General features: G+C 52.9%; 1 protein-coding gene and 1 pseudogene across 1 annotated transcript; both read left to right on the top strand.

Moving 5' to 3' along the window:
* On the top strand, window positions 1–9,692 carry LOC138096555 (cytochrome P450 2F3). The gene is made up of 9 exons (XM_068992801.1): window positions 1–171; window positions 252–414; window positions 2,519–2,668; window positions 5,578–5,738; window positions 6,038–6,214; window positions 6,619–6,760; window positions 7,519–7,706; window positions 8,234–8,375; window positions 9,511–9,692. Exons 1-9 carry the CDS (start codon window positions 1–3, stop codon window positions 9,690–9,692), a joined length of 1,476 nt encoding a protein of 491 aa, XP_068848902.1.
* A 5,550-nt stretch (window positions 9,693–15,242) lies between these two features.
* LOC138096807 (cytochrome P450 2F2-like) lies at window positions 15,243–18,643 on the top strand (annotated as a pseudogene).
* Window positions 18,644–18,666: the final 23 nt, after the last annotated feature.

Raw genomic sequence — 18,666 nt, 5'->3', positions numbered from 1 at the left:
ATGGACAGCATAAGTACAGCCATCTTGCTCCTGATCCTGGCTCTCATCTGTCTACTCCTGACCACCAGCTCAAAGGGCAAGGGCCGGCTGCCCCCAGGCCCAAGGGCCCTCCCATTCCTGGGAAATCTGCTGCAGCTTCGCTCCCAAGATATGCTGACCTCCCTCACCAAGGTCAGAGGACTAGGCTTGGGTGAAGGGAGAGGGGTCTCTGGCCCCAGAGCCCCCTGTGACCTCTGTCTTCTTGCCCTCAGTTGAGCAAGGAATTCGGCGCAGTGTACACGGTGTACCTGGGGCCCAGACGGGTGGTGGTCCTCAGTGGGTACCAAGCCGTGAAGGAGGCACTGGTGGACCAGGCGGAGGAGTTCGGTGGCCGTGGCGACTACCCTGTCTTCTTCAACTTCACCAAGGGCAACGGTGAGCCTGCTCCCGCCTCCTCCACTCCCCACCCATTCCACACCGAGGGAGGGAATAGGGCAGAAGAATGGCCTCCCAGTTTTGGTGACACTCAGGACCTCTGATCTCACTGATGACACCAAGTGGAGTGGAGCCAAGTAGGGTGAAGTCTGTCCCACCTTCACCACCCCCAAATCCCACCACCACCTTTTTTTCTTCTTCTTTCTCTGGCTGTGCCATGCGGCATGTGGGATCTCAGCTCCCTGACCAAGGATGGAACTCATACTCCCTGCATTTTAAGCAGAGTCTTAACCACTGGACTTCGAGGGAAATCCCTCCCTCAGCCGTCTTGAATTGTACTTCTATACCCATTCCCATCTCCACCCAGCTCCAACCCAATCCAACTCCAACCCTCATCGCCATGCTTCTCTCTACCCTAACCACGTCATCAAATTTCCATCTCAGTCAAGTGGCTAAATTATCTGGCCCGTCTGTATCATCCACTTCTCCGCAGTCCCCACCAACCCTGTTTCCATGTTCCCCATTTCAATCTCAACTCCATCTCTCTCTCATCACTGACTACACCTCACTGCAACCTCCATCCCCACTACAAACCTCTCCCAATCTCCATAGTAAAATCCAGTATTAACCCATCACGATCCTTTACTCAAACTCAATTCCATTATCATTTTCCTCCCCAGCCCCATTTTCTATCTCAGTCGCCTACTGAAGTTCGCAGTCCCTAGGTCTCACTTTTGATCTATATCCCTCTACTGTCACCAAAACCAATACTACCACATATCGACCCAACCCCAAGCTCAATCTCAACCCCAATCCACCAGTCACTCTCATTCTACCCAGTTCCATCCCCACACTAATCTCAGACCCAACTTCTCATCTCCCCGATATCTCCCCTCATCCCCACTTTCATCCCCATCCCAACTCACACCCAACTTCATCCCCACCCACCCAGCAACTCACATCACTCACTCCAAACCTCTCCTAGCTCAGTAGCTTGCCCTCTGGAGGTCTGGAAGTCACCTAGTCTTGTGGATTTTTTTGTAACATAAATCTCTTCCTCAAAGGAAGCCGTGAGGCATGGCCCAATATATGAGAAAGAAAGAACAGAAACAAAAGGAAGGAAAGAGGAAAAGAGGGAGGGGGAGGGGGGTGGGAGGGGAAGAAGAAAGTTGCTCTAAACGCAAAGGGGATCCTGGAGACCTGTCTCCTGGACTGTTCGTCTCCCCCTAAAGAATCTCTGTGGCTCCCCCTTGCGCTTCCATTAGATGGGTCCCAGCTGCCCCAGGATCTGAAGTTGGAAAGTTCTAATTTAAATAAAAAAAGAGAGAGAGAGAGAGAAAGAAAGAACACCTATTGGATACTGAGTACACTTGCTGCCTTCGTGTCTCCTGGCTTGATCTTATGACCTCACCTGTCCAGATGCAAGGAGGTAGAGAAATGCCCCCGCTACTTTTACACAGAAAACATCTGGCTATATACACCATCTGTTACTAGAAATAGCCAGCATCTGGTTATTCAGTATGGAGGGTGACAGCAGGGTTCTTCCGCCTAGCCGGCCCTTTTGGCACTCCCCTCTCCGACCCTCAGTCTATTATCATGAGAAGGCTGCTACGAGAGGTCGATGAGATGATGCACACGATGAAGGCAAAACACAATCCTTCCCTCCTCTTTAGCATCCAGTTCTCTAAGGTCTAGAGGACTCAGAGATGAGCACATGTGAGACCGCACGTCCATTGCAGCTCCTGTTGTGCTCCTAGGAGCACCGTGATGGCCAAGACAGGCCCCCCACCCCACCCCCGCCTTCAGGGTTCACTGAAGGGGCAGGTTCCTTGTCAGACAGCGACAGCCCAGAGTGGGCAGGTCTGTGATAGCAGAAACGGAGACAGGGTAAGCAGGACTGTGGGGAGAAAAGCCCAGGGCCCTGTGGAAGCTCAAAGGAGGGACCTGACCCAGCCCAGAGGGTCTGGAAGGACTTACTGGCAAGGCTGGGGAGAGATTCCAAACTCGGGGTCTTTCTCTTATCAAACATCGGGAAAGGGGATTCAGATGACAGCGGTCTTGGGAATGGGTCATTGGTGGAGCTGGCCCCTTCCCTTCTACCCAGGCATTGCCTTCTCCAATGGAGACCGGTGGAAAGCCCTTAGAAAGTATTCTGTTCAAATTCTGCGCAACTTCGGCATGGGGAAGAGAACCATTGAGGAGCGGATCCTGGAAGAAGGCCACTTCCTGCTGGAGGAGCTTCGGAAAACTCAAGGTCTAGTTCCCCACATGCAGCCCGTACCCCTCATTCACCTACTTAGGGGGTCAGGGCAGCCCCATACCATCGCATGGGTGTGAACTCAGAACTAGAGGCTTCTCACTTGACCAGTGATGAGAGAGGCGCCCCCTGGAGGTGGATCAGTTTATGACGCTGTGTTTCCTTGAGGTTTGGTGAGAGTGGGCGTCCCAGGTGGTACTAGCAGTAAAGAACCTGCCTACCAATGCAGATGTCAGAGATACGGTTTCGATCCCTGGGTTGGGAAGATCCCCTGGAGAAGATCCCCTGGAGAAGATTCCCTGGCCACCCACTCTAGTATTCTTGCCTGGAGAATCCCATGGACAGAGGAGCCTGGCAGGCTACGATCCATAGGGTCGTAGAATTGGACACGACTGAAGCGACTTAGCATGCATGCACAGGGTGGCAGAGTATGTCCTGGTCCCTTTGTTGCACTGTCTCTGTGTGGTCTTTCGAGCGATGCTCCTGTCATAGTGGCGGGCAATATGCTGCTGCTGCTGCTCTTGAAAACTCACCATGTGTGGGGGCCTGTGTTAAGCTCATTTTCAGGCACAAGCCCCTTTAGCCTTGGAGCAATCCATTTTGCAGATGAGAATACTGAGGCACAGAGAGAATGAGCAACCAGCTTGAAATGATAAAGCTAGAAAGTAGAAGAGCCAAGATTTAAACCTAAGTCTTAGATACCAAAGTCCTCATGCCAAACATTAATACCCATTTATCCAGTGCTTACAGATTCCAGGTACTATGGTAAACTCTTTGCATGTGTTGACAAGTTGCACCCTCCCAGAAAACCTAGGGAGTTATTACAAGTGATGAAGCTGAGGCCTAGAAAGGTTAGTCATGTGCCTGGGAAGTGCCAGAGATGGGATATAAACCCAGGTCAAAGCTGTCGACCATGAAAAAAAGTTAATAATCAACATTTAAAGGGATGCCTACCATATGCCAGCACTGTTCCAAAATTCTGTGTATATCACCCTGAAAAATCACCCAGGGACGTGCCTGGTGGTCCAGTGGTTCGGGCTCCATACCTCCACTTCAGGGGGTGCAGTTTCCAGCCCTCGTTCAGGAACTAAGACCTGGCACAGCATGGCCAAAGTAAATTTAAAAGTTTCAGTTCTCCTTTAGAAAAGAGAAATCACCCAAACCTCAGAAGTAAGTACTATCATAAACCCCATTTTACAGAAGAAATTGAGGCAGAGAAAGGTAGATGGCCCTCTACCCTGATCTCCAAATCTTGCTGACTTTGGGGGGAGAAGTGGCAGGTAATACCTCATGGAATAAATGACGTGATGTAAGTAAAAGAATAATAACTGCCTGAATTATTTTCCTGTTGCTGCTGCAACAAACTGCCACAACGTTAGTGTCTTAAAACAATACAAATTTATTCTCCAGTTCTGGGGGTCCAAAGTTTAAACTGGGTCAGCAGAGCTGGCTTCTTCTGGAGGTTCTAGAGGACAATTCAATTCCTCACCTTTTTTAGCCTCTAGAGGCTGCCTGCATTCTTCAGCTTGTAGCCCCTTCCTTCATCTTCAAAGCCAGCAGCATAGCATCCACCAATGTCTCTTCCTCTCTCTCTCCCTCTTTCCATCACCACATCACTTTTTGGGGGGTTGGGGGTTGGCCACACTGTGCAGCTTGATCTTAGTTCCCCAACCAGGAAGTGAACCTGAGCCCTTGGCAGTAGAAGCACAAAGAGCCAACCACTGGACCACCAGGGAATTCCCATCACATCACCTTTTCTACTCAGATCCTTTGCTTTCTAATAAGGACCCATGTGATTAAACCCACCTAGATAATCCAGAATAATCTCCCATCCCAAGATCCTTAACTTAATCACATATGCACAGGCTTTTGGAACTGGGACATGGACATCTTGGTGGGGGGTGGGGAGCGTGGCTGGGGGCATTACTCAGTCTACCGTATCACCTTTCTTTGGCTTGTGACAGCATGACAGCGCTTAACTAAGGATTCCCAGCCACACATTCACTGACTCTTTATAAGAGCCCCATGAGGAGAAGACTATCATCAAGCCCATTTTATAGACGGGAAAACTGAGGCTCAGAGAAGGGAATTTGGTTCCCCTAGGTCACATGTTGGAGAAGGCAATGGCACCCCTCTCCAGTACTCTTGCCTGAAAAATCCCATTTACGGAGGAGCCTGGTAGGCTGCAGTCCATGGGGTCTCGAAGAGTCAGGACATGACTGAGCGACTTCACTTTCACTTTTCACTTTCATGCATTGGAGAAGGAAATGGCAACTCACTTCAGTATTCTTGCCTGATGAATCCCAGGGACGGGGGAGCCTGGTGGGCTGCTGTCTATGGGGTCGCAAAGAGTCGGACACGACTGAAGCGACTTAGCAGCAGCAGCAGCAGGTCACATGTAGACTAAGAGGCCAAGCCAAAATCCAGACTATGTCTAGTTAACTCCAGATTCAGTCTTCTGGGCTGTGCTGTTGTGTAATGGCCAGTGTGGGAATGCGCTGTATTGGTGTCGCTTTTTGTGATCTGTTGGGTCATCAGATCATTGGTTGTCAGGTGTTGTGTTGCTGTGTGTCATTGCTGAGTGAGGTTGTAGTGTTGTCAGGCACTGGGTGTAAAGTTGTATTGTGTAGGCTGTGTATTGTGTCACCAAGAATATCCTGTGCAGCTGTTTAGTATTGCTGTCGGTGTGCTGTAAGGTAATGTGTGTTCTGTGCTGTCTCTTGTGTGGCCAGATATTTTGTGGGTGCTGTTGTGCTGTGTTAGGTGGCCAGGAGCAGGCGTTCAGTGCTGTGAGTCACACGGATATGGTTGGGTTGGATGTCGTGCAGTTGCTGCCTGGGGCCTGGTTTGTCGTACACTGTGTCTCCTGAGCCATGCCCCTTGACCCATTCGCCCTTCATCTTCAGGCAAGCCCTTCGACCCCACGTTTGTGGTGAGCCGCTCCGTGTCCAACATTATCTGCTCAGTGATCTTCGGCTCCCGCTTCGACTACGACGACGACCGTCTGCTCACCATTATCCACCTCATCAATGAAAACTTCCAAATCATGAGCAGCCCCTGGGGAGAGGTCAGGAGACCGAGTTCCACGGGCGACAGGGTTGGGGGGTCCAGCTAGTTCAGGGCTCTCGGGGAAGAAGTGGGTAGGGAAGGAATTGCTATTGGCCCCGCCCTCTCCGTATGACCCCGCCCCCGAGGTATGCGGCCCCGCCCACTCCGCAGGGGCTCTGCTGACGCACAGGCCCTGCCCCACCCTACACACACACACACACACACACACACACACACACACACACACACACCCCTTCACCTTACCTTCTCTACTGCTGCCTGCTCCTCCCAATCTCTCCAACTCTGCTCCATCCTTAGATGTACAATATCTTTCCGAACCTCCTGGACTGGGTGCCCGGGCCACACCGACGCCTTTTTAAGAACTACGGACGCATGAAGGACCTCATCGCCCGCAGCGTCCGTGAACACCAGGCTTCCCTTGACCCAAACTCTCCCCGGGACTTCATTGATTGCTTCCTTACCAAGATGGCACAGGTAATTAAGCCCTACCTGGAAGTCCCATCTCTGATCTGATCTTCCATCCTGCTTCGAACCAACAAGGATCTCGAGATGAGCGTGTTTGGGTCTGAACTCCCCACATCCAGGAAGTGAAGTTGGATCACCTGGCTCTTCTGGGGCCACTCAGGGCCTCCGCCAATTAACAGCCTCATTAAGAAATCCTTCAGGGTTTGTTTATTTAATCGGCCGCATAGCTGAGATTTTCCATACCCTGCCCTCAGAGCTCCCCAGATCCCCCAAGGAAAGGAAATTGAACAGAGGAGGCGCTGAACTGGCACCCAGTATTTGCTGTGCAGGTCTGCGGGGAGTGGGTCGCAGAGACTCGGCGCCCAAAGATCTCCCTCCGCCTTGGCTCACATCCCCGGCCCTAACCCCTGCAGGAAAAGCAAGACCCGCTGAGCCACTTCTTCATGGATACTCTGCTGATGACCACACACAATCTGCTCTTTGGCGGCACCGAGACCGTGGGTACCACGCTGCGCCACGCCTTCCGACTGCTCATGAAGTATCCAGAAGTGCAAGGTGCGAGCGCGGGAGCCCCGCCCACAGACCTTGAGCGCCCACCCACTGTGCCTGGTAGCGAGAGCCCCGAGCTCACGCCTGGGTCCCACAGCCACCCCCTCAAGCCCACCGGAGGCTGACCCCACTCACGTGGCTCCCCCGATCCACATATCTGTCCGGACGGAGACCCCGTCCGCAACGTCTTGCTTTGGGACCCATCTCTGACCCTGCACACACAACTCGCACAGACGCCCAGAGCCCGGGCCTACCCAAGAATCCCTCCCCTCCCACTGCACAGCCTGCGACCCCGCCTCCCCAAACCCTGCTTCTGGGTCTTCCCCTGAACCTTCCTGGCCGCCTGGACGCTGTGCGGAGACCGACTGGATTTTGCCGCCCGCCCCACCCCTGATTTCTCAGCTGTCCTGCACCCCCCGCTCACTCCATCCATCCTCCAGCAGCCCTAGTCCTCGAAACCCCGCCGGCAATCCCATGTGGGACCTGGACTCCAAGCAGCCCTGTACCCTGTCCGCACAACCTCGCCCCTGGAAGCCCAGGCGGGAACGAAACTTTCTCCCTCACTGCATCTCTGAACCCAGCCCCTCCCTCTGAACCTCCATCTAACCTTCACATGCACCCCTGCAGCGGCCCCCGACCCCCGACCCCGACCTCGACTGGAAAGCAGTGGCTGGACTGCCTCCACACGCATGCACACACCTCTTCTCGGCACAGTCGAGTCTGCTGATCCCCTGAACAACCGCTCTCCCCTCCCCCCACCCCAGTCCGCGTCCAGGAGGAAATCGACCGCGTGGTGGGACGCGAGCGGCTGCCGACCGTGGAGGACCGAGCGGCGATGCCTTACACAGACGCGGTGATCCACGAAGTGCAGCGCTTCGCAGACGTCATCCCCATGAGCTTGCCACACCGTGTCACTCGGGACACAAACTTTCGAGGCTTCACGATACCCAGGGTGCGGGGGACACCTGGCAAACCATACCTAAAACCTTAGGAAGAGGCATCCCACACTCGATATGGGCATCCAGGGTTCTAGCAAGGAAGACCCAGGCCCTAGCAAAAGACATCTGAGGCCCTTAAATCCAGAACCTCAGACCCTTCCCAAGACCTCATCCTATACCATATTGGACTAGACCCTGTCCTGAACACCAGGCCCCTTCCTTGTGACCCCTAGGACCCCTCTCTGAAATCCCCAAGTTCTGAGACCTCACTCTGGGGACCCCCTGTACCTAAACACTGTTCTGGGAGACCTTTCTCCCTCCCCAGGAACCCCAGATTTGTTTCTACAAGGAGGATATCCCACATCCCTACCTCAGACCCCCAACAGAATCATTTTCAGCACCCATCACTGGGAACCCTAGACACCGATACCCATTTCCTGGACTCCTGATGTAGACCCAGGCTCTGTAGAGTGGAAACCCTCTACTGGGAACCTCCCAGCCCTTCTAACCGGCCACTGATTCTGCCTCCCCACCCACGCAGGGCACCGATGTCATCACCCTCCTTAATACAGTCCACTACGATCCAAGCCAATTTCTGAAGCCCAAGGAATTCAACCCTGAACATTTTCTGGATGCCAATATGTCCTTCAAGAAGAGTCCTGCCTTCATGCCTTTCTCAGCTGGTGAGAGTGGTGGGGGGCAACGGTCAGTCTTTCTGGCCCAATATTCCACCTACATTCCCCAAGCCTAATTCAACTCTCCAAACCCTTTCACTTCTTCATCCCACCCAATCCTCAGCTTTAGATGCGCAGACATCCTTTCTCCTTCCCAACTCTTCCCCTACAGGCTGATAGCGACAGAAAGCCTTGTGGAGGGAAGCAGGGAGACAGGATTGTCATCTAACTTGGATATGGTCATTATCAGTCTCTCCACTGGGTGGTGCAGTTGAAGTGGTTCTGGTTTTTCTTGGCTTTGGTCTTTAAACGGCTGGAAAAAACATCTTTTCCTGCTTAACTCAGTGTTCCAAAAGGGAGTAGGGTGCATAATAATAGGTAACCTACAACATTGCCTGCTGTGCACCAGTGCTACCTCTGAGAACTGTAAGAGTGGTGGCTAAGAGATGCACTTTGCTGCCAGACCCCAGCTTTGTTATATTCTAGCCACTTGGCCTTGGATATGCTCCTTGCCTTCTCTGTGCTTCGGGTTTTACATCTATGAAATGGTGATCATAAAAAAGCCCACCCCTGGGAGTTGTTACAAGGTTGAAATCAATTGATAGTAGGGCTTAGAGCAGCGAGAGCACACACATACTAAACTGACATAGCATTATATTCTCACTGTTTCACCTCCATTTGCCTTTCACAACAACCTGAAAAAAAGTGAAAATGTTACTTGCTCAGTGGTTTCCAGGCTGCTCTGTCCATGGAATTCTCCAGGCAATAATACTGGGGTGGGTAGCCATTCCCTTCTCCAAAGGATCTTCCTGGCCCAGGAATCCAACCCGGATTGCAGGCAGATTCTTCACAGTCTGAGCCACCAGGAAAAGTCCCTCATAGCAACCTATTGAAGCGCTATCATCCTCCCCACTTCAGATACCTACCCAGAGACTCTGGCTTGCCCAAGATCACAGAGCTAGTAATAGCAGTCAGGACTGCACTTGTAGGAGGTCCACAGTATACTTAAACTGTCTGTCCCGGGCCTTTAGATAGATGGGTCTGTGAGTCCCCACTCATTGTTCTCATGCTTTCCTCTGAAAGTGGAGGAGGCCCTTCACCTCCGTTTTGTCTCATTGCTCCTCCCCGTCCTTTCTCCCTGCAGGACGCCGGCTGTGCCTGGGCGAGGCGCTGGCGCGCATGGAGCTCTTCCTCTACCTCACCGCCATCCTGCAGAGTTTCTCGCTGCAGCCGCTGGGGGCGCCCGAGGACATCGATCTGACCCCGCTCAGCTCGGGTCTCGGCAATGTGCCCCGGCCTTACCAGCTCTGCGTGCGCGCGCGCTGACGCCGAATCCGTTCCAGATTCGTCTGTGAACGATGGGGCCTGTGTGGAGGGGTGCTTCGATCCATCGTCTGGTTCCCCTGCGCCCCATCCCTCTCGCTGTCACATTCGCTTCCCATCACCTTGCGCCAGCTGCATGCCCTTCCCCAACATTCCTGTCTTTACCTTCTGCGCCCCTGAAGCATGGGGAAGGGAAAGCACGTGCCTTGTTTAATCCACAGAACTGGTTCTACTGCACACCCTTTGGTGGAGAAGGCTTTTTGTATCCGTTTCTATTAAATTATCTTTAGAATAGATTCAAAGCTACCTTGGCTGAATTAAAGGGAGGAGGACAGTCCTCTAGGATGGACAGAAGTAAGGTCTGGCTGCAGAGAAGGGAGAAACCTGGCTTGGATGCGTTCAACCCTCACTCTTAGGGAAGTTTAAAAAAAAAAAATGGGAGAAAGTGTTTCCTGGAGACAGACTGGGAGGTAAAGGCTGGGAGGGCCTGAGTGAAGACAGAAGTAAAGAAACCAAGGCCAAGAAAAAGACAGCAGCCCAGAAAGGTTCCATAGGTCTGCCAGAGATGCAGGGTGCTGTACAAAGATGAAGATGTAAGCAGAGAAAGTGAGAGATACGGAGAGACATGGAGACTGGGAAATCACAAGTACTACCACTTACCTGCTGCTGCTGCTGCTGCTAAGTCGCTTCAGTCATGTCCGACTCTGTGGGACCCCTTAGACAGCTGCCCACCAGGCTTCCCCGTCCCTGGGATTCTCCAGGCAAGAACACCGGAGTGGGTTACCATTTCCTTCTCCAATGCATGAAAGTGAAAAGTGAAAGTGAAGTCACTCAGTCGTGTCCGACTCTTAGCGACCCCATGGACTACAGCCTACCAGCCTCCTCCTCCATGGGATTTTCCAGGCAAGAGTACTGGAGTGGGTTGCCATTGCCTTCTGTGACTTAGTGCTTCCTATTCACACACTGGTCCAAATGCTTCATTTAAATCTTCCTATGGGGCAAAGCCAGGTGGCGCTAGTGGTGAAGAACCTGTCTGCTAATGCAGGAGACGTAAGAGAGGTGGGTTCCATCCCTGAGTGGGGAAGATCCCTTGGAGGCAGGCATGGCAGCCCACTCCAGAATTGTTGACTGGAGAATCTCATGGACAGAGGAGCCTGGCAGGCTGTAGTCCATAGCGTCGCAAAGACTTGGACAAGACTGAAGCGACTTAGCACACATACACATGGCACAAAGCAATTTTGTTATACATTGTTTTAAATAAGGTAGGCTTTTATTCAGTTTACTATTTTTGGCTGCAGTGGGTCTTCGGTGCTGCACACAGGCTTTCTCTAGTTGCAGCGAACGGGGGAGGGGCTAGTCTAGCTGCGGTGCACAGATTCCTCATTGCAGTGGCTTCTCTTGTTGTGGAGCATGGGCTCTAGGCTGTGCAGACTTCGCCGGTTATGACACAGGGGCTTAGTTGCCCCTCAGTATGTGGTATCTTCTCAGACTAGAGATCAAACTCATGTTCTGCATTGGCAGGCGGATTCTTAACCACTGGACCACTGGGGAAGTGCTATTATATATTTTTACAGCAAAACTGAGGTTGCTCAGAGAGGTGAAGTGACTTTCCCAAGATCACAGTCAGAAATGAGCAGAGCCGGGTGCAGAAAGCAGATCTTCTGGCTCCCACCCCGCTCTTTGAAATCTTATGGGTCAGAGATACAGAGGAAAGGAGAGAGATAACAAGGACTGAGACCTGGGGAGGTAAACAGAATAGAAGATAGAGACAAAGAAAGAAAAAAAACAATGACCAGAGAAAGACAGACAGAAGGACAATTAATGGGGAAGTGAGGCACTGGAAGGCTCAAACTCTCACTCATTTCTCATCCCTCTCACTGAATTATCTCTTTGTCTTGCAGTTCCTCCCTTTGGGGTGTATAGCAGTCCCAGGCATGGGGCCTCCCAACCTGGGACTGGATTTGACAAGCTGACAATCCTACTGACAGTAGCTTTTCTCAAAGAGCAGGCATCTCAAGCTTCACTGAGCTGGAGTCAGACAGAATGAGGCTGGCCCCCCAGCCAGGGGCAGAGGTGATGTGGGAGGCCCTTCCCTGAGTGGAGTTTCCCAAGGTCATTCAGAAGTTGGGACAGCTTTGCTGAGTATGGGGCCAGTTAGAGGGAAGCTTATAGGCAGTCCCGACATGGGGCGGTGGCTCCCTAATCCCCATGCTGTTCCCACCCCAAGCCGAGTCTGCCCCAAGGCCCAGGCAGGGATGCAGAGGTGGAGGGGGAAAAGGAGATTCACAGGTCCTAAGAAAGAAAGATGGAGAGACAGCAAAGAGAAACACATGGTGAAGCAAAAGAGACAGGAAGAGACAGAGAGATACATAGAGCGAGATCCTGAAAATCAAAGACTGGGAGTGAGAGAGACAGAGGAGGAGAAAGAGAGGAATTGAGAAATGGGGAGAGACAGGTGTCCAAAGAGATGGAAGACAAGGAGATGCTAAAGCCAAGATGGAAATTAAGAGAGGCTGAAGAAAGGCAGCGATCTGAGAGGACAAAAAGAGAACTGGAGAGAAACCTCAAGAGATGAAATAGAGACAAGGCGGGAAGAGAGACATTTACAAGGATTCAGCCAAAGACAGAGACAGAGAGAAACAGAGTCTGAATTAGAGAGAGACAGAGAAAAAAAGGCACAGAAACAGGGATGAATCAAAGCCATGCCTTCTTTCAACAAACACTTACTGGGTGCCCACCGTGTGCTGGGCACTATTTTAGGTGCTGGGGATACAGAAGTGAACAAAACAAAATGCCTCCTCTTGAAAAGAGCTTGAAAGGAACTTTCCTGGTGGCCCAGCGGCTAAGACTTCACCTTCCTTCCAATGCAGAGGGTGTGGGTTCAATTCTCGGTCAGGAAGCTAAGATCCCACATATCTCGTGGCCAAAAAACCAAAACATGAAACAGAAACGGACTTCCCTGGTGGACCAGCAGTTAAGAATCCACCTGCCAGCACCAGGGACATATGTTTGACCCCTGGTCCTCAAAGATCCCACGTGCTGCAGAGCAACTAAGCCCATGCATCACAACTACTTAGCCTGCGGTCTAGCTTCCACGCACAGCAACAAAAGAAGCCAGCAGTGCTAGACAGTAGCCTCTGTTCTCCGTAACTAGAGAAAACCTGCGTGCAGCAATGAAGACCCAGTGCAGCCAAAGAAAAAAGTTAAAAAAAAAAACCCAAAACACCCAGAAGCAATAGTGTAACAAATCCAGTAAAAACCTCTTAAAAGTAGCCCGAGAAAGAGGATCCATCTGAGAATCTGGGAGGGAAGTTGGAGGGTAGAGTCCAGGAGGGCACACTTGCTGCAACCCTGCTGTCTGAAGGGTCAGCGCCTCTAAGCAGAGCCCTGCCCCTAAACCTCTGCCATTCACCAGACAGGGAAAGGTTGACAGGTAGGGAGATGTGGTACACAAACAGGCAGGGAGATGGGGAAGCAGAGACAGACGGAAATTAAGGTAAAGACAAAGTGAAAGAGGCTCAGGGAGAGAAAGAGACGGCCATTGAAAAGAGCACACCAGAGAGAAAATTTGTTTTCAGACACAGAGGCAGACCCTGAAAGTAAAACAGAGAGAAATGGGAAGAGAGAGAAAGAGACGAATAGAGAAACAGAGGGATTGAAAGTGAGAGACACTTCCAAAGGCAAGCCCAGTCCTGGACTCTGCACAGTCCCCCCATCATCACCCTGGGTCTGGGCCCTGTGCCAGGCACCTGGCGGAAGCCTGGGTCCAGCAGGGCAGGGTGGGCGGGAGGGTGGGTCGCATTCCTGAACAGTCTGTTCCAGGTACAGACTCAGCCACATCCCCCACCCCTGGCCCATCCAGGCCTGGGTCCGCCCCACCCCACCCTACCCCAGCCCACACTCCCAGGGCCAGCTGGAGTGAGGGCAAGTTCATCTGCCATCGTGGTCTGGCCTCAGGTAGAGGTGCCCACTGAGGGACCTGGGGAACTGGAGACCAGGGGTGTAGCAGCAAGGGTGTAGGACATTTGGGGCATCTGGGAGCCAGGACATTGGGAACAGAGATGGAGGAGTTCAGGACAGGGCCTAAGTATGGAGATTCAGGGGGATCAACTGTGGGAAGGTACCCAGGAGTCATAGGATAGGCATGGAAGTGGCAGGCTGAGTGGCACTAGGGGGCTCCTAGTGAGCATCCAGAAGACAGGTACAGCATACAAGGCTCCAAGAGTAATGAGTGTGGAATTGACAAGGGCTCAGGTGTTGAGTCCTTAGGTGGTAACACAGGCATGGAGCACAGGTGCCAGAGTCCAGCTCCAGCAGCCAGGGAATCAGCCTGAAGGGGTGAGTGGTGTTGGTGGACAATGATGTAGCCTCTGACTCGAGGTACAGAACTACATGTTTATTTTAAGCCTCAGGTTTTCTTTTATACTTTGAGGAAAGCATTAGGTCAGAGGTTTGACATTTTTAGTTTTCCCCACCCAGATTTATTGTCTCCAGAAATCATTGTTGCCCTACAGAGTTCCTGCTTCAGCGATTCTCTCAGAATCAGCTTTACTATCTATTATCTACTTCCTCTTATGTGTCTTATACTTAACTTGTGATTACATTGTAACTCATGTTACATTCCTCAGTTTATTTTTTATCTTTCTAAATCCTGTTTGCCCCTAGCATCTTAAGATCACTATCTCCTAAAAAGGCTTCTAGCTATTTTTAATTCTTCCTAAACCCTAAGCTCAGCAAACTTCTTTTGCCATAAATATTTCCCTCACAAACAGGTCTCAGATAACAATCCTTCCCATGGCCTCAAGCTGCGGCCTACATGCTCATCCTGGAACATTCTTTGTAAAGATCCTTGAACACATGTCAATGGTTACTTTATATTTTCTGGGCACAACTGCAGAAGGCTTTGTGCTTTCTCATGCTTCTCTCAAGAACAATAAGCACCTTAACATTTTTTCCAGCCAACTCAACCGAAGAAAGGAAAGAGCAAGTCAGAATCACAAGGCCTAACTCCTTCATCCTGGGACCATACCTGCGGGATGAGGAGAGGGGGTTGGGGCCGTGCCTCCATTTTGTCACTAATGCCTAACACAGCTCCCAACACACAGGAGCGCCAGGCTAATGCACACATCACTAGGGGTGTTTTATGAAGTTTATTTAGGAATCAGGGTGTATTCAGCAATCAGAAAGACAAGGTACAGGACTTCCCTGGTAGTCCAGTGATTAAGAATCCAACTACCAATGCAGAGGGCACAGGTTCGATCCCTGGTGCAGGAAGATCCCACATGCCATGGGGCAACTACCTTCGAGCTGCAACTACTATAGCCTGAGCACCCTAGGGCCTGTGCTCTGCAGCAAGAGAAGCCACTGCAACGAGAAGCCCGTGCACCGCAACTAAAGAGTAGCCTCTGCTTGCCACAACTAGAGAAAGTCCACTAGTACCGACAAAGACCCAGTGCAGCCAATTAATTTTTTTTTTTTAAGTATAAGGTCCAGCATTCATGGACCCAGAGGTCTCTGGGGGATTTAGGAATGCACAACTACAGGACAAGTAAGATGGACCCAAAGGTGCTATGGAGGGTGTACCTGTTGGTGTGCTGACATGAAAATGCTAGTGCATTAAGACTACCAAATAAGACAGGCTGAGGCAGGTGCACACATGCGCGCGTGCACACACACACACACACACACACACACACAAAGCCAGGAGAAGCCAAGCACACCAATGACATGGAAAAGAACTGGGTTGACAAATCACAGAATGAGAGGCTGGCAGGTGCCCACTCCTCCCACACTCAGTCTCCACCCTTGCCCCACCCAAGACCCCAGGGGAATAAAATGAGGAGGTGCGAGCCTCGAGGATCAGGGCATGATATCTGGCCTCACAGCGCTGTCATTGCTGGTCCTGCTGCCGGCACCAGCCAGGCGGGGTTGGGGTGCACGCAGCACTGAGGCAGGGAGCCCGACCTCCTAGGCCCACTCCACTCCCGCTGCAGGGGAACTTGCTGCAGTTAGAGTCTGGACGCCTGGACTGTGCACTCATGGAGGGAAGCCCCGAGTGGGCGGCGGGTCAGAATTCAGAATCCTGCATTTCTGGAAGTGGGGCTGGGGGCTGGAATTCTTAGCTCCCTGAATGAAGACAGAGCTGAGGGCTCAGACCCGGCGAGGCCTGAGAGAGGCTGAAGGGGCTGGAGTCCTGCTTCCTGGGGAAGGAGGAGACGGGGTGGGAAGGTAGATCTGGAGGGAAAATGGGCAGTGGGCCTGAGCTCCTGGTTCAGGGCGGAGTCTCGCTGCCACAAGCCAACCCTGACTCCCGGGTCCCGAGGGAGGGGGAGCCTACGGCCGGCCGCAGAGAGGTCTGTTTTGGCTCAAGGCGGTGGGGGAAGGGGGGCGGGTCCTGAGGACCGAGACACCTAGTTCTGAGGGGGCAGGGGGCTGGGGACCTGAACTTCTAGATTTTGACGGAAGGCGGAGGGGCTGGACTCCTGGATCCGAAGGAGAAGGGAGCTGGGGTCTCGGCGGCGGAGGGGTCAGGAGCCCGGACTAGGGCCCACTGACCACCGGCTCCGTGTAACTCTCTAGCCGCTGGGGTCCGGTGTTCACGGTGTGGCTAGGCACGCGCCCTGCAGTGGTGCTGTGCCGCTACGCAGCGCTGCGGGACGCACTGGTGCTGCAAGCAGACGCCTTCTCTGGCCGCGGGGCCATGGCAATCTTCGAACGCTTCACACGCGGAAATGGTGAGGCCCGGGGGTGGGCGGCGGGGGTGGGGGTGAGGGGAGCGGCGGAAGAGCGTCTGGGAACGGAGAAATGGGGCGGGGCCTCCTAGAGTCAAGGCTAATGAGGAGAGGTTGGGGCGGAGCTACATTGTAGGGGTCGAATGGGAGTAGGGGGACTGGTTCCTTGTGCAGCCCCTAGAAGAGCCTAAGAGTCAAAGCCAAACAGAGCACGCACTGGTCAGGGGTCAGGACCAGCAGAGGCGGGGTCAATGTGTGGATAGGGCCTAGAAGGCTGGGGTGGTGGCATCCAAAAGATCTGGAACAGAAGCAGAGCGAAGAGTTGCGAGAAAGTCGGCTCCATCGCGGGATGCTTCTGGGATGGGGCGTGGCCAACTTATCACCCCACCCCTTCTCTTCCCAACGCCCCCTACAGCTCCCCCAAGGCATAGCGTTTTCTGAAGGGCCGCGCTGGCCGACGCTGCGCCGTTTTGCACTTGGAGCACTTAAGGAGTTTGGCTTGGGTACGTGGACTGTCCAAGAGCGTGTCCCGGAAGAGGCGGCTTGTCTGCTTGGTGGATTTCAAGCCACTGGAGATACGGCCTGGAAAAAGAGAGGGACCAGTGTGGGCGTGGACGCTGGTCAAGAAAGGACCGAGTGAAGGCGTTTGGGTGGAATGAAGCCAGTAACCCAAGAGCTGGGTGGGATCTGAACCCCCGTTCAACTCCCGGCGGCTACTGGATAATGCTGTATCTAATGTTATCTGCTCCGTGGTCTTTGGGAACCACTATGGCTATGAGGACATGGAGTTCCTGGGCTCCTGGACCTTTTCAATTACAACTTTCGCATCATGAGCTCCAGGTGGGGCGAGGTCGTGTGCCCAGTCTATGCCAAACCCGAGTGCATGGATCATTAGAATGGAGCAGTCTTAGAATGTTGGAATGGAAGAGTTTCACAACTTATAACATCAAAGTCCTGGTCCAGAGCCCCCAAAGGGAATTAATGGTCTTGTTCAAGGTCCTATTGATTTCCTGTCTCCCAAGATGTACATTTTCCCCTCCCTCCTGGACGGGCTCCCAGGCCCACACCACTAAATGTTCCGAAACATCGCTTCGGGTTTTCATCTCTCAGCAAATCCAGCTGCACCAGCAGACGCGGCAGCCCGGGAAGCCCCACTATTTCATCCATAGCTTCCTGGATCAAATAGATAAGGTACAGGGCCCTGCTGCCCTAAACTCTAGCCCTGCCGCCCACCAGCAGGCGCCTGGCACGCAGCAGCACCTATCTTCTGTACCCACAGGAACAGAGAACCCGGAGAGCCATTTCCAGGCAGAGACGTTGGTGATGATGCATAATCTCTTCTTTGGTGGTACAGAGATCACAGGCACCACCCTGCGCTATGTACTCCTTATTCTGCTCAAATACGCAGAGGTGTTATGTCTGCAAGCTGGAGAGCTAGGGATGAGGGGGCTGGGGTTTGGGGTCAGCTGGAAGCTGCGGTAGGCACAGTTCACATCTCTGGTAGCCCCAGCCAAGGTGCAGGCTGAGCTGGATGGCGTGGCTGGCCGAATGCGTGCCCCAACCCTGGAGGACCGAGAGCACCCGCCCTGCACCAACACTGTGCTGCACGAGATCCAGCGTTTCACCAGCGTGGTGCCCTTCCGGCTCCCGCGTGTTCTCACCTGCAACACTACTTCCTGCCCAAGGTGCCCATTGAGTCTGGGGATCCTGCACAGGAACGGGGAGGGCCTATCAGTGGGTCTGAGCGTTCACTGCTGATGCACAAAGGATTCCTTGCGTTGGCTTCTAACTGGGGTCTTTTTTGAGTAACCTTGGCACATCACCCCAGGGCACCTTTGTGATTCCTCTGCTTGTGTCTATACACTGGGTCCCCACCCAATTCAAGAACCCAGAATGCTTAAACCCCACCAACTTCCTAACGACCAGGGCGAGTTCCAGAGCAACAACGCCTTCATGCCCTTTGCCCTAGGTCTGGGCTGGGCAGGGAGGGGACCAGTCAGGACATGCCCTGGCATGCATGGGTTTCTCATTCCATACCCCTGTCCCCAGGAAAGCGGATGTGCCTGGGTGCAGGCCTGGCCCCAACCGAGATCTTCCTCACCTCCATTCTAGCGGTTCTTCCTGCTCCCTGTGGGGAGCCACTCCGACACAGACCTCACCCTGCAGTGCACTGGCCAGGGCAACGTGCCCCCAGCCTTCCAGCTCTGCCTCGTGGCCCGCTGAAGGCAGATTCAGCTCAGCTTACT

This window comes from Capricornis sumatraensis, chromosome 20, assembly GCF_032405125.1.
Source record: "Capricornis sumatraensis isolate serow.1 chromosome 20, serow.2, whole genome shotgun sequence".
In the NCBI taxonomy this organism is placed as follows: Eukaryota; Metazoa; Chordata; class Mammalia; order Artiodactyla; family Bovidae; genus Capricornis; species Capricornis sumatraensis.
The sequence above is the reverse complement of the archived record's forward strand: the minus strand, read 5'-3'. Positions and strand labels throughout refer to the sequence as shown.

What these genes read in the sequence shown, in the direction of transcription:
- LOC138096555 (XM_068992801.1), top strand. Translation starts at nt 1, where the DNA reads ATGGACAGCATAAGTACAGCCATCTTGCTCCTGATCCTGGCTCTCATC. An exon ending in GGAGCTTCGGAAAACTCAAG is followed by an intron (nt 2,669 to 5,577) that starts GTCTAGTTCCCC and finishes CTTCATCTTCAG; the next exon opens with GCAAGCCCTTCGACCCCACG. An exon ending in GAAGTATCCAGAAGTGCAAG is followed by an intron (nt 6,761 to 7,518) that starts GTGCGAGCGCGG and finishes CCCCCACCCCAG; the next exon opens with TCCGCGTCCAGGAGGAAATC.